This window comes from Larimichthys crocea, chromosome III (genome assembly GCF_000972845.2).
Source record: "Larimichthys crocea isolate SSNF chromosome III, L_crocea_2.0, whole genome shotgun sequence".
In the NCBI taxonomy this organism is placed as follows: Eukaryota; Metazoa; Chordata; class Actinopteri; family Sciaenidae; genus Larimichthys; species Larimichthys crocea.
The window spans coordinates 28,913,367-28,927,344 of NC_040013.1; the positions used below are offsets into that span (position 1 = coordinate 28,913,367).

General features: G+C 40.2%; 3 protein-coding genes across 5 annotated transcripts; 2 read left to right on the plus strand and 1 right to left on the minus strand.

The window, feature by feature from the left end:
* dguok (deoxyguanosine kinase) lies at nucleotides 1–3,935 on the plus strand. 2 transcript variants are annotated; one of them, XM_027278502.1, is made up of 8 exons: nucleotides 263–292; nucleotides 516–577; nucleotides 661–770; nucleotides 858–1,057; nucleotides 1,741–1,888; nucleotides 2,671–2,786; nucleotides 3,159–3,258; nucleotides 3,400–3,935. In XM_027278502.1, the coding sequence occupies exons 4-8, from the start codon at nucleotides 903–905 to the stop codon at nucleotides 3,424–3,426; spliced, it is 546 nt and encodes a 181-aa protein (XP_027134303.1). In that variant the 5' UTR covers nucleotides 263–292; nucleotides 516–577; nucleotides 661–770; nucleotides 858–902; the 3' UTR covers nucleotides 3,427–3,935. The 2 variants fall into 2 exon arrangements, with proteins under 2 accessions (XP_010730857.3, XP_027134303.1); XM_010732555.3 differs by having other exon boundaries at nucleotides 1–577.
* Nucleotides 3,936–4,374: 439 nt separating this feature from the next.
* spaw (southpaw) lies at nucleotides 4,375–6,205 on the plus strand. Its single transcript, XM_010732554.3, has 3 exons — nucleotides 4,375–4,657; nucleotides 5,034–5,848; nucleotides 5,935–6,205. The coding sequence occupies exons 1-3, from the start codon at nucleotides 4,375–4,377 to the stop codon at nucleotides 6,085–6,087; spliced, it is 1,251 nt and encodes a 416-aa protein (XP_010730856.3). The 3' UTR covers nucleotides 6,088–6,205.
* A 3,296-nt stretch (nucleotides 6,206–9,501) lies between these two features.
* eif4ebp1 (eukaryotic translation initiation factor 4E binding protein 1) lies at nucleotides 9,502–13,479 on the minus strand. Of its 2 annotated transcripts, XM_010732553.3 has the most exons (4): nucleotides 13,283–13,479; nucleotides 12,992–13,157; nucleotides 10,869–11,060; nucleotides 9,502–10,153 (listed from the first exon to the last, which is right to left on the minus strand). In XM_010732553.3, the coding sequence occupies exons 2-4, from the start codon at nucleotides 13,125–13,127 to the stop codon at nucleotides 10,122–10,124; spliced, it is 360 nt and encodes a 119-aa protein (XP_010730855.1). In that variant the 5' UTR covers nucleotides 13,128–13,157; nucleotides 13,283–13,479; the 3' UTR covers nucleotides 9,502–10,121. The 2 variants fall into 2 exon arrangements, with proteins under 2 accessions (XP_010730855.1, XP_010730854.1); XM_010732552.3 differs by having other exon boundaries at nucleotides 12,992–13,479.
* Between the last annotated feature and the right edge of the window lie 499 nt (nucleotides 13,480–13,978).

A 13,978-nucleotide genomic window follows, 5' to 3' on the forward strand; every position in this document is an offset into this window, starting at 1 on the left:
GCGCAAGCGCAACGTGAACCGGAAGTGATGATTGTTTGTAGCATGTGGGCTAATTTGTTTTCATGAACTTATCGTAGTATTTTTTACTTACTTGTAGTAAATATGTGAAACACGAAAGCCTAAGCTCTTCAGCAACAACTCGGCCAACATATCGGCGTTCATAAATGTAGTAATAGTCGCACATTTAGCTTTAAATCGATGATTCATAATGAAAGTTCAGGTTAGCTACGTCATGGAGAGGATTATGTAGCTGCCATGAGGGCAACAAGCACCACGTAACATGCAGATACACGTGATTATTCTTATATAGCTGTTCTTATATCTGTCATGATGTCTGCTCTGTGCCGATGCCTTTTGTTCAGCCGTGTTTCTAAATTAAAAGAAAGCACAGGTTTGGTACATGTTATGAGATTTGGCTTCAATGCGGTTCAATCTCCACAGTGGAAGACACATAGTAACATCCTCAGTGCTATGGCTACTAAGTCAGAGAAGCTCAATGTTTCTTTCTTTTCAAGTTCAAGTTCAACTAAAGATGGGCCAGCTCGAGTGAAGAGAGTTTCCATCGAGGGCAACATTGGTAAGTATAAATGCAGGATTTCAAAATAAGACGCGTCAAGCTCTGAGTGATGGTTTTATGTGAGCTCCCCTCTCATTTACCAGCTGTTGGAAAGTCGACTTTTGCAAGATTCCTGCAGTCAGCTTGTTCAGACTGGGAGGTGGTGGCAGAGCCAGTAAGCAAGTGGCAGAACATTGAGAGTGAGACCTCAAAGGTTAGTGCACACTTCATGACCTCTGTATCACAGATTAGACAAAGACAAGATGTAAGCTGACCATCTCTGCTTGTGTCTTTGTGTCAGGGGACAGGCGCGCCCCCCCAGACTACAGTCAGCAACCTTCTGCAGATGATGTACGAGGACCCTCAGCGGTGGTCGTACACGTTTCAGACATATTCCTGTATGAGTCGTCTGAGAACGCAGCTGCTGCCTCCTCCTGCTCGCCTGCTCGGCTCAGAGGGAACACCTGTCCAGGTGTATGAGCGCTCCATCTACAGCGACAGGTGAGTAAAAGGTAGGACAAGAAAGTGAACCTGAAATCATACAATGTGTGCCCGTGTTGTGGAGAAAACTTCCAAAAAGACAGCTGCTTGCGAATACGAATTTTTCCTTTTCACAACCTTTTATACCCATTCTTACATCACTCTTGCATCACTGTTTACATAGTTAAATCACCAGATCTGGACCCAACAGTCCTGTACTTTCTTATAATCATATGCCCGTGTTCTGAGCATCACACGAACGTAATATTGTATATGTATATGTGTTTCCCATGAGCCTGCATGGTGTGTGTGTGTGTGTGTGTGTGTGCTCGACTCCTTAATCTTGGTCAAGGCCGACCTGAAAACAGACTGGCTGAATGTTATCTGGTGGCACAGAAACATTCAATACTGTCCTTGCTGTGTGCATTTTTGTATGTCTATGTGTGTGCCTTTATCATGTTCCATTCAAAAGTCCATATGTGTCACACAGAACACCACACCTGTCACCCAAACTATTTTAACCAGAGTGAAGAAGCTGTAAACCTACTCCACTCTCCACAAATGCACACATTGTAACTATATTATTATTGTTATTAATCAAAGTTATGCTCCAGATATAAGTAGTATGAAATGGGAATATGTGCTTTTTAACTTACTGAATGCATTCAGCTTCGTGATGTTCACACTTGACTCTGTCCCGTTAGATACATCTTTGCCCTGAACATGTTTCACTTGGGCTGTATCAACTCTACAGAGTGGACAGTCTATCAGGACTGGCACTCTCTGCTGGTGGAGCAGTTTGGACACCAGGTGGAGCTGGAGGGCATCATCTACCTCAGAGCCCCGCCAGAGGTATGAACATCTGAGATTTTATGTCAGACATTCAAGAGATCAAACAATAACTCAAGAGGGAAAACAGGACATAAGTTTAGCGTGTAGTAGTTTATATTAGTATCTATTGTCAGGCCTACTGTAACATTAAATCATTGATAACTGCTCTATTTCTTTTTTGTAATTTTGTTTTTATTTAAAAAAGACAAGATCGCAGAATGTGCAGAACCTTTTTGCATACATGTGCATTTGACATATACAGGTTTAACACATCTGCAAACATCTGTAGTCACCCTATCTGAATCTACTTAAATCTGTCAGCAGCTTTTCAATTTAACTTTCTCTCATTGGTTATAGAACATGTGATAGGACTGTACTTATATAGTGCTTTTACACTACATATTCACACACACATTCATACACTGACAACATCCGTTTTGGGAGCTAATCATTAATTCAGGAGTCATTTGTGGTTCAGTATCGACATGCAGACTAAAGGTTCCGGAGATTGAACCACAGATTATCTGATCAGTGGACGACCTGCTCTGCTTCACAGCTGCCCCATGCCCATCTCATATTCTATTAACAGTCTAACTATATTAATTATATACAATAGAACCAAGCAAGTGTACATTTCTATTATTCTACAAAGTCGCTTGGATTGAACTTACAAGTTTGATCCATTTATTCCAAATCTGGAATAGTAAAAAAGAGAAAAAATTCTCTTTTTGCATCCTCAAATAATAAATGAATCCATTTAAAATATTTCAAAAACATTACGTTGTATTTTTGTTATCTCTTAGAAATGTATGGAGCGTCTGAAGCATCGGGGAAGGGACGAGGAGAAAGGAGTGAAGCTGGAATATCTGGATAAGCTGCACGTTCAACATGAGAGGTGGCTTGTTGAGAAGAGCACTGAGTGAGTTGAAATGAAATCATACCTTTGTTGTAATGTCACATTATGCTGTCTATAATCAGGTGGCTATTGTGAATGCAGCCCAGATGTGCAGGGTGCAAAACAATGTGAGGGAATTACATTTAAAATTGGTTTTATTTAGCTGTTATGACCTGTAAATGATTCAGTCAGAATCTGGTATGAACTTTTAAAACAAAATAAATTTAGAAAGTGAAAACAGTCATTGTGTTACAGGATGATTTACTCAGGTTCACCAGTTGAAACGCCTTTTCCTCGCAGCTGTTTGTTGCTTGGCTGCGAACAGATGACGTTCAGCAGTGTGTGGTCTGGGGACTTTGTGTTAATACAGCTTACCTCTCTTCTTTTTTTTTTCAGAATACATTTTGAGAAGTTGAAACAGATACCTGTGTTACAACTTGATGCCAGTGTGGAGTTTCAAAGTGACCAAGAGGTGCAGGAGCAAATTATAACCAAGGTAAGGTTTTATTTATTGCGCTGCTATGCCAGCGACAACCACACGAGGGCCCCATCCTAATATTTGAGATTCCTCATCCTCACACACACATTTTCTGATCTGATGTTCGATGTGTTTCTGATCCATCCTTTTCACACACAGGTAAAGAAGTTCTTCGATGCTTTGTGAGCAGACCAGCATCAGCTACATGATGAGACCAGCCCGACCTCAGTCAGTAGAGAGAAGGAAATATAAAGTTAATATAAAAGGTTCTCTCTTTTTGACAAGCACTGTCTTTACAGGACTGTACTGCATGAAACACAGTTCAGTTGACTTGAATGTGTTGGTTCTCTTAGATTGTTACATTACATTTTTTCAGCTTTTTGTCACCTGCTTGTTATTTTATTTGTTTTGATATTAATTTCTTGTACTGTACTGTTTATTCCACTTGAAATCTTACTAATAGAATATTTTACACATTTGACCTGTTGAAACACAGATCTGTTAAGTGATTTTACAGCCTGTCTAAATCTGTGCTAACACTACTGTGACCATTTGGAAACACAATTTACTGAACGTCATACAGTTTTTGTGTCTGGTACTGTTTCACACATTCCTCACGGTGTCATTTTACAATAACTTAATGAATGCATGTATTGTATCTGTTGTTTAATAAATAAAGATAATTTTTTTAGAGATGTTTTGTTCATTTAATTATCAAACATTGTCTTAAATTTTATCTTTATTTTTAGTTTCTGTATGTGTCAAATTGTGCTAGTGCCAACCACTAAGGTGCTAATGACTATACAGCATTTAAAGCATTATTTGTTAATGGATATTTACATTTGTAAAGGATCAGGCTCCTGAATAAAAGGCCAGGCACTTTGACAGGACAATGACCTTGGCTAAATGTTTTCTTTTTTTCCCTGCCCCTCTGATGTGCTCTGGTGATCAGAGGGGTTGTTCAGATGCCTGGAGTGGTCAGGGGTCATCAAAGGGCAGCTGTCCACTATAAAGGGGCCTGGCTGGAGCTCCGTCTGCACATAGCATCATTTCAGCCTGAGACCAGCTGGAGGAAGGAAGGAGATCTTTGCCTCTCTCTCATTATTAGAGTAGATTTTGGGAGTTTTAGTTAAAATGGAAGCTGGAGTCCTGATGTTTTTCTGCTCATTCCTCCTCTGTTCATCCGGTGTTGTTTCCTCCACTCCGGGCCACAGATATCACACAGGCCCCGAGGCCAGTTTAGCATTCAGAAATCTCTCAATGAACCATCGCAGCAGATATCCTCTGTACATGATGCAGCTCTACCGCTCCTTCAGGACGGCTGATTCCTCGTTGCCAGTTGTCAACGCCGTCACTGCACAAGGCGACAACCCGTCAGCGCACAGTTCAGACTCTGTCCTAAATCTGATGGCCAGAGGTGAGTAAACAGTTAAATTATTTCTGACATCACTGGATATGAAGCATGATACATACTGTGTATGTTTCTCCTCAGTGTGCTCTATCCTCCTGCAGCTCTTGGTTCATTATCTGTGTTATCAGACCCTCCCTCTTTACAACCCAGCAAGTGTCAAAATGCTTATTCGACTTTAAAGGCTTTCTCTGTTTTATGTGAGAGGGTGTGTATATTAGCCCTCAGACGTCCTTGCACAGGGGGGTTCAATACACATCCTGTCCTGTTCACCCTCCCACTTCAGTGTTTTGACATTTGTCCAGGGATCTGGTTTGCTCTGAATCATCCACACTGCCGATTGCTCTGTGCGAGCTCGTGTTTAAATGTTTTCTCTCATTTTTAGGTTGCCATCAAGAGGGTGAAAGATGGACAGTGACTTTTGACATGTCATCCGTCTCCACAAGTGAGCTTGTCCAGCTGGCAGAACTTCGGATCAGACTGCCAGCTTTCTCTGGCTCTAAGCGTGCCACTGTGGATTTATATCACTCCAGAAAGCAGAGCTGCGACCCGGACAGTACATCATGCCAGGATGAGCACCTTTTCCTGGGGAGCTTCGGCACATTACCAAACAGCACTAAGTCTTCGTGGAAGGTTTTTAATGTGACGGCTCTGTTAAAATACTGGCTGTACCAGGGAGATGGAGTGCCAAGCCAGGAGGCTTCAGGAGAACCTGACATGGACCATGGGAGTGGTGCTGGGGACGAAGAATTGACAACTGGCATGCCCCTCTTCAAGAATTTGGGATTGAGGAAAAGAAAAATACACCATCCAACGATGAACCGGGTCATGATGGTCATCTTCTCCAAACATAAGTTACCCCAAGAAGGCCATACAGCATACAGTCTCATTCATACTGTGGAGAACTCCAAGTATGTGACCAAAGACAGAGTCGGCAGCGACAGTCAAAGTCGACGTCACAAAAGGAACAAAATGGAGAGATTGAGGGTGACTGATGGAGCTTCACCTACTGCTGGACCAGCAGCAGAGCTCGCCCAGAGGCCGCTGTGTCGGAGGGTGGACATGTGGGTGGACTTTGACCAAATCGGCTGGGATGAGTGGATTGTGCACCCTAAACGCTACAATGCATATCGCTGTGAGGGAGAGTGCCCTACCCCTCTGGACGAGTCCTTCAGCCCCACCAACCATGCATACATGCAGGTAAGATGACAACTTATCTTTGAATCTTAAACAATCACAAGTATAGTTGCCAGTTTATTCATGTGAATTATTCATTTATTTTTCAGAGCCTCTTGCGACATCACCATCCAGAAAGAGGGTCATGCCCGTCCTGTGTGCCAACACGCCTCAGCCCGCTCTCCATGCTGTACTACGAGAACGATGACTTGGCCCTGCGGCATCACGAGGACATGATTGTTGAGGAGTGTGGCTGTCACTGAAGGACAGCTCATCACTGCATTCACAAGAGCAACTATCGACAGAGCATAATGTTGAACTTCATTGTCTTGATATAAATTAAGAGCTCCTTTTACAACAAATAAAGGATATGATTGTTAAGTTTTAATGTTAAGTCTTAAAATATATTTCATCCATACTGTGTGGAAAGCTCCATAATGCAAATATTTTATGTTTTATCTATTTAAACATTGTAATGTATATTTTGTACATAAAATATGAAATATATTAAAACATTTTATTTTTTACATGATTGTGATGTTTTATGTTGTTTGATTATTGGGTATTCATGGACCCTACATTTATATATATATATACAGTTTTTGAAGTTGCACATCTTAAAAAATAAAAACATCAATTCAGATATGTTTTTAAAGTAAAATGCTAAAGTTTGTGATATTTAAATCTCAAATTTCACAATAAAAGAGTCAAATCTGTATGGCCTTTGTTTGTTTTGTATTTGAAGTGTAACCTGAAAAAATATTCAGGATATTTGAGTTCAGTTTGCCAGTTTTAAAGTGACTCCTGCTGACTCCCGGGCAGTAACTTTGCTACAGAATGAAATACACATACCTGTGGGACCAAACAGAAAGCTCTTCTCAGAGCCTCAACCTGCTCGTAGATACTCAATTACATTAATCCCACTTGTCTTCTGTGACTTGTGACCAGCTAACATCTTAGCGTATTTGCCTTCCTCACCTCCAATCCACATCTTTGGGCCTATTACGGCACATACATCATCAGAGGTCATTAGTATCCTTTCCGGCCTGGCTTCTTTTGTTGATTGTGATCAAACAGGCAGGCAAAAGTACACTGAAGGACGGAGCAATGGGGGAGAGAAAAGCAGTAGCATTTGTTTACTTTTGGGAGGGGGTGAAGGGTCAGGAAGCAGAGGTGACAATGGGAGATTTAGACCCCAAACAAACAGAGAGAGCGATGTGAGGGAATGGGGAGAGTCAACGTCTGGATGCTGGAGCTACTGTGGAGCACAGACAGGGTGGACTGGAACTGATCAGCTGAAACTATTCAATCCACACTTCTACCCAAGACGAGTACAGACTAAGTTTTCTGGGGACTTTCAGTTTTATTCAACTGACACCTGAAAGCTTTCAACCAGGATACAGACTTATGTGCTTTTTATCCTCAATTAAACATTAGCAAACTATCCATTCTATTGTTTATGCTTATGAGTTATGCAATGATGAAATATGATGTGCTGATGCGGAACCTTGACACTGTTTGTACAGAAAACACAACGCAGTGGCAGGAGAGCTTAATGTCATCACCTCCAAATCATGCGTCAGTTCTCGCGCATCTACTCCATCCTGAACAAACCTTTCTGTTTGGAGGTCAGGCAACTCCACTCTTACTTCACCAGGAATAAAAACTATTATTGATGCTCATGTAATACCGAAAACTGGTTTTATATCCCTCAAAAGTGTAACACTTTTGTCAGTATATGCATTCAAATTAGTGGCCCTGTTTTGCATTTAGAAGTAGACCACACATGTGACATACTTATAGAACACAGAGATATATTGCTTTTCATGAAAACAATCTCCACCTGTTTATTCCTATTCAGTGTTGTGAACTGAAGCATATCTCAGCATACTTTTGAACTTGGAAAGCTAATCTGAGCTCATACTCATCTGTGGATAGTTAATCACTGGATTCAGCCTGACTTTGCACATCTTTAGAAACTTGGAGTACAGAAACAGGAACTTGAAAAACACACTCAGCACAGCTGCACAACCATACTGGACTATTTAGTGCAATAGTGCGTGGGATGTCCTGGGACATCAGTTATTTGGCAGCAGTTATATAATGCTTCCAAACAATGATGTGTAATATGCTCACATCAAAGGGAAAGCCACTTCAGAACATGTTGCACGATGAAATGACCCCATCTAGCTCTTAAGAAAGAGGGAGTTTCTCCCAGCTATGTACAGTTGTATATTGACCTCTCTTTATACACTTCACTGACTGAGGTTATCAGTTGCCAGTGAGCTCTGCGAGGAATTCCTCTGATATGACTTGTGCTGAATCAGTGCAGCACAGGAAGTGCTAAAGGCTGTTAAGCAACATGTCATAGTCAAGATTTATCATTTCAAGATGTGTATTAGCTCTTCACTTACTTCACTAACTTCATCAAATTTTTACTTTTAATCTACATGGAAAATGCTTTAAACCCCAGATTACTGAAGTACCGTGAATGAGAAAAATAATCTGGTAATCCTTTAAATTGTTTTCTCTCTTGTGCTTATGATTTTAAAACAGGTGAAAGAAAAGGTTTTGCCACATTAATCTCTTTACCTTACTTTTTTTTTTTGTCTGTTAAAAACAAAAAGGCTTTGGTAAGTGCATAATTGTTTTGTAAGACTAGTTTTCACATGATGTCAGATCTCTGTAGGAACACCCACTTGGAGGACAAAGACTTTCTTCCACTGCCCATCAGCCAAGTTAGTGAGAGATATCCAACACAGACTTAGTTTGGTTAGACAAAATGCCAGATAGTTGTTGCTTGATCGGATGCAAAAACCACGAGGAGACTAGTCTGGGTTAACCAGGCTGAATTTTGGCTGCAGTGTGCTGAACCCAGCTGTCATTATGCTTCTACAGAATCTGAAATCTGAATTTGCATCTGAAAAAAAAAGGCAGAAGAGAAGTGATTGTGGATTTATAACGAAATTGTACTCCAACTTCCCAACAGCACAATTATTGACCCATCAGATCAATATATTACAATCTGTACTTTTGTACGCTTTCATCGTGCCATGATGTAATGGAAGAGATTCTCCACAGAATATATGTAGACATCTCTAAAGTGGAGTTTTGGCAAGGATCCTGCTGTTTTCAGTGATTGAAATACTGCTGCAGATGCTCTACGTGGGTCACAAGATGCTAAAACCTGCAGTTTATTTGTGTAGCTCTGTTTCTCTTTTTATTGAGAAGTGATCTAAATATTCAGTGTGTTCAGTGCAAGTTGTCTATTTTGCCTTTCAGGGAACCATTTCACATGTGACTGAAAACTTTGAATAAGATTTTTCATCTGAGAACATGGTGTAGTGGTCTACTTCAGTCTCTTGTGGCTGAAATAAGAATTACAACAAATAATAAAAAATAATAATAAAAAATTCCTCCAGACAAAAATTTTTTTTTTTTTTCAAAACAAAAACAAAATTAAAGTACCTAAAATGATTTTTCCCACTTGTTCTTAAGTCATAAAGACTTTTGGTCAGACTTAAAAAATTGATCACCAGATTTAGTTTTTGTCTCTCAGGGCTTACATAGGTGTTTAAATGGCACTGTCCACGAGTGATGTATATTCAGACAAACATGATTATGATTATTGTAAAAGTACAATCCACTGACATGATAGAACAAGACTCAGAGTACTGTGTGCTTTAATGGGGTTTGCTTTAATGCTTTGTCACCCTACAAACCGTGTGAAAATCTGTTTCAAAATTTGATCAACAAAATTATGTTTCACATTCACTGTATGACACTTCAGGTGATGATCAACAAATTATACAGTATCTTGAACATTTCAAGGCAAAATCTGAAGAGAGGTGTCAGAAAATGTGTGGAAATAAAACCACATCAAGTGACAAACCCTTCTGGAATGGTTATAAATTCAGCTAATTTCAATTATTGTTGTTCTGCATTGAGCTTCATGTTTTTGTTCCTTTCTCTCAGTTCTTATGAATGAGGTTTTGTTGGTGTTAAATACTTCTCAGTGTTGATTTTAAACTTGTAGCCACTACAGGAAGGCACACTTTATCACACAAATCAGGTTTAAGCCTTGAGGCAGACAGAAAAAGGTTTCATTACAGATTTGTTCTGGGCAAAACAAGCAAATGAGATTGATGAAGACAGACTTTAAAACACTAAGACACTGGAGACACTGGAGGCGAACCTCGGTCCTCGTGGAATGGATGATGGGAAAAGAGAAGGTTCTCCTGAGTCTCTCTTCACAGCATCTTGTTGGTAAGTCTGACATCTTAATGCTTGGACTGATCTAGATGTCCATTTCGAACTGAGAGTCATCACCTTAAATTAAAAAAAAAGAAGACACATATGGATAAGAAACAGTTCCGACATTCAGACTCCTCCTGGTTTCCTTCTGTCTTTCTACCACCAGCCAATACTGGTCGATCTCCGAACCTCTCCCTCAATCAGTAACCCTGATTTCTCCTCTTATCCCTTACTCTCCATCCACCTACTCTTCATCCCTCAACCCTAATCCCTCCGTCCCTTCATCCTGTCATACAGTACATCATCCTTTATCCACAACATGCAATGAACCTGTCTAAATTTAAATCCATGATGGTGTGGTCTTTGTTAGTGAACTCGCAGTAATATTTCAGTAAGAGGTGTCAGAAAATGTGTGGAAATAAATCAAGTGACAAAACCCTCCTGGAATGGTTAGAAATTCAGCCAGTTTGAATTGATTTAGATTCATTTAAATGGATTTAAATATTTAAGACTGGGAGATCATTAGCAAGTAAAATATTGTTCAATAAAATCTGGCATCTGGCAAATCTGACCATGGAAAGAGGTGACCAATAAGTAATGTTCATGATTAATTTAATCATCAACAAATATGTTTTTAATAGAGTTATCTAACCTGAGATGCCTTGAAATACATTTCTGTCATTTGATTACAAACAACTAAAATACATTCATTTAAAATGATGGATGGAAGGCAGAGAACAGCAGCTATGTGAAGCTCTGTGTGTCACATTTCTCTGAGATGTGAACGTACCAGTGTTGCTGCTTTCAGGTGCAGGGATGCTGTTGTTGTTCAGTAGTTCTCCGTTACAGGCCTTCTCATCAGCACCTCTGGAGGGAGGACTGGTCACCCCTGGAATGTTGGGCAGACCTCTCGGAGGAGTCTTGGCCACCGGAGAGCTGCGACACTCCAGCAGGAACTTTCGGTCGTAGATGATCCTGGTACCTTTTGTGTGAGGAGGTGGGGAAAGTGAAAGTTTATAATCAGATGCTTCAACAAACAGTGGCTGAGTCATCATTCATTATATTCAAGCAGGTGTGCATTTTGCATCAATTTTAACAATTCCTAAGTGTGTCTTCTGACTAAACTGGTGTTTGGATACTGCCACTTTATACTACACACTAAAATATGACTAATAAATAAAATGAATGTGGCTACTAAACACTGAATACACAAATAAGAAGACTGTGTAATAAAACAGCTAACATATTGATGGGAATGTTTCCCAAAATTGATGAAGATAATAAACATTTGTTAGGTCTTATTGGGTTTGGATGTCAGCTGTGCACGGATACATAAAACCTTTTATTGAGCAGAAAAATTCAAACAGCAACTGAAACCCCTTACAGGCCAGCTCCTTCATCATACTTTTCTGTACCATCTACCGCACCTTCACACAAAGTCTCAAGGCTTGGCTTGGATGTGAAATTGATGTGAATATTTTTATTCTAAACCTGCTGCTAACTTGTCCCACACCTGTTGCCGGATGGTTGTCTTTGCATGACTTGTATGATCTTCATATTACATACACCTGTATGTAATATGAAGATCAATAATAGTGAAATGTAGTGTTATAAGCTTCTTCAACTTGTTCAATGAAAAACAGGGTAAACTAGGATAGTAGTAAGAACAGACAACATAAATAATAATGGTTATTATGGACGTAATGTGAGTAAATGAGTAGTTACAGGCCATAATAAAGTATGCACAACAACAACAATAACAATAATAGTTGTAATAAGAAGTAAATAAATAAGTAAATAATTTGCTGCATGGCTTATGTTTGGTGTGTTATGTCATGGTATGTATGCATGAATATGTGAATTTGTGTACATGTATATAGAAATATCACATTTCTGCTGCTAACACAGGTACAGAACAATATTATTTTATAGACAAGCTTTACTGAAACGTTGTTTCCAAGCTTTGTAACCTTACGGTATGATCAGCTCCTCATATTCAAGGAGAAGTGGTAGGAACACAGTAATTTAAAATCCTTTTTGAACTTGTAAGATTTCCTTTGTACTGAAAACTTTGACCTGACCAAAACAGGAAGTTTTGTAAGGAAGGCATCTTATGCAGATAGAGCATCTCTGGTTGGACGTGATCACAGATTATGAATAATACCTTCTCCTCTGAGTCACTAAAGGATGTGTTGAACTAATCTTTTCACAAGCCGCATTTCTTCTGTACACTCTGACAATAAAATGTTTTTTTAGAGTTATAAACCAGGAGAAAATTAAGTTTGTTTTGAGACCTGTGTGGCAGTAAACAACATACTCTCGCGAGATTTGGCAGCAGAGCTATTTCTTCTCTTGTGTCGGGTGATGTATCGTCTGTCTGTTAAATTAAAAATGACCCACAACAACTTAAAAACTTAAATAACTTTATAAGGGGCCACACAATCTGGTTTCATCCATCTGAACAACAACACTTACAAACGAGATTTGGAGGCCACGCAGGCGTCTTGTATGTGTAACATCTCTGGTGGTATCAGCAGCGGAGGACAGCAGGCGTCGCTAACGCTCCGATAATCAGCTGATAAAACCCGCAATAAAACCCCGCAAACATGTCTCGTTTACTGTCAAAGCAGTTGCGTGGGTATCAACCACCCACACGCATTTAACCACACTCACTTTACTGCTTTTAGAGCCGGTCTTTCTTTGTGTCTCACAGCCAAACACCGTCCTCTATCGTATAGCGTTAGCAGTTAGCTCTAGTGGCGTTTTGACAGCAACCCGACCTCATGGAGTTAGCCCGAGCGCCCTCATACAGCTGTTTACTGCGCAGGAGACTATAAATCATGTATGGCCGTGGGTAACCGCACGTCTCTTGCGTGCATACAAGTTAATACGATGTATAACAACAGTTCGTACCGCCCGGGGTCGTGCTGAACAGGGTCCCTCCGGGAGTCGTGGAGTAGTCGTGGGGCATGTGCGCCGAGTCGTTGATGGTCACCCTCCTGGTCGACGGGATAGCCTTGGCAGTGGTCTTCTGGCAGTCAGTGGACATCTTCGCTTAACTCTAATGATCTAAGCTTAACTAAATAGCATGAAAAAGGCAAGAAAAGTCTTGACAAAAAACAAAACAAAGCCAACACCGCGCCTGCCAGATATTGCTTTGGCTCAAACAGAACTGGCTACTTTCGGATAAATAAAAATAAATACCTCTTTTTCATAAGTGCAAATCATGAACGGTAGTATCTAAAGGCGTCACATTACAACACACACATACACACGCACACGCACAGTGTCCAGGCTCTTTGTTTTAAAAAAAGAAAAGAAAAGACCTGAGCACACGTTCCTCCGCTTCCACTCACTCTCTCTACATGCACACAAAACAACACAGACAGGCTGCAGACAAGCTGCAGGGAAAACACTCCCGAGGTGGACAACATGAACATATTGCGCCACCTACTGGCACATGAGGACTGTGCAATGGCTGTGCACATTTTAACCCCATGTCCATATCGTCATACAAATGATCTGGATGGTGGTCTAAGACACATTTGGCCAAAAGGATCAAGTGAGTACGAATACGAGTACCTCTAGTTGTTCGTGTTGTGGTACTTGGAGGGATATCTGAAATATATTTGCACCTGAACAACAGACTGGACTAGAGATGCAACACTGACTCTACTTCTTGGGGATGCTCAGGTCCTTTAATATGTGCATCAGGATGTTGCAGATGTTTTACTATCTATCTATCTATCTATCTATCTATCTATCTATCTATCTATGCATTTCCTGAAATATCTTGTTTCAACATCCTGATACGTCACCATGTTCATTCACGTAGTGTACGCATACATCCACAATTAGCTAAAGTGTGATGTAAGATAGTAAGTGGATGTAAAAAACAGT

What these genes read in the sequence shown, in the direction of transcription:
- dguok (XM_010732555.3), top strand. Translation starts at nt 328, where the DNA reads ATGATGTCTGCTCTGTGCCGATGCCTTTTGTTCAGCCGTGTTTCTAAA. An exon ending in TTGAGAGTGAGACCTCAAAG is followed by an intron (nt 771 to 857) that starts GTTAGTGCACAC and finishes TCTTTGTGTCAG; the next exon opens with GGGACAGGCGCGCCCCCCCA. An exon ending in ACCTCAGAGCCCCGCCAGAG is followed by an intron (nt 1,889 to 2,670) that starts GTATGAACATCT and finishes GTTATCTCTTAG; the next exon opens with AAATGTATGGAGCGTCTGAA.
- spaw (XM_010732554.3), top strand. Translation starts at nt 4,375, where the DNA reads ATGGAAGCTGGAGTCCTGATGTTTTTCTGCTCATTCCTCCTCTGTTCA. An exon ending in CCTAAATCTGATGGCCAGAG is followed by an intron (nt 4,658 to 5,033) that starts GTGAGTAAACAG and finishes TCTCATTTTTAG; the next exon opens with GTTGCCATCAAGAGGGTGAA. An exon ending in CCAACCATGCATACATGCAG is followed by an intron (nt 5,849 to 5,934) that starts GTAAGATGACAA and finishes TTTATTTTTCAG; the next exon opens with AGCCTCTTGCGACATCACCA.
- eif4ebp1 (XM_010732553.3), bottom strand. Translation starts at nt 13,127, where the DNA reads ATGTCCACTGACTGCCAGAAGACCACTGCCAAGGCTATCCCGTCGACC. An exon ending in GTTCAGCACGACCCCGGGCG is followed by an intron (nt 11,061 to 12,991) that starts GTACGAACTGTT and finishes CTCACACAAAAG; the next exon opens with GTACCAGGATCATCTACGAC. An exon ending in ACCTGAAAGCAGCAACACTG is followed by an intron (nt 10,154 to 10,868) that starts GTACGTTCACAT and finishes TTTTAATTTAAG; the next exon opens with GTGATGACTCTCAGTTCGAA.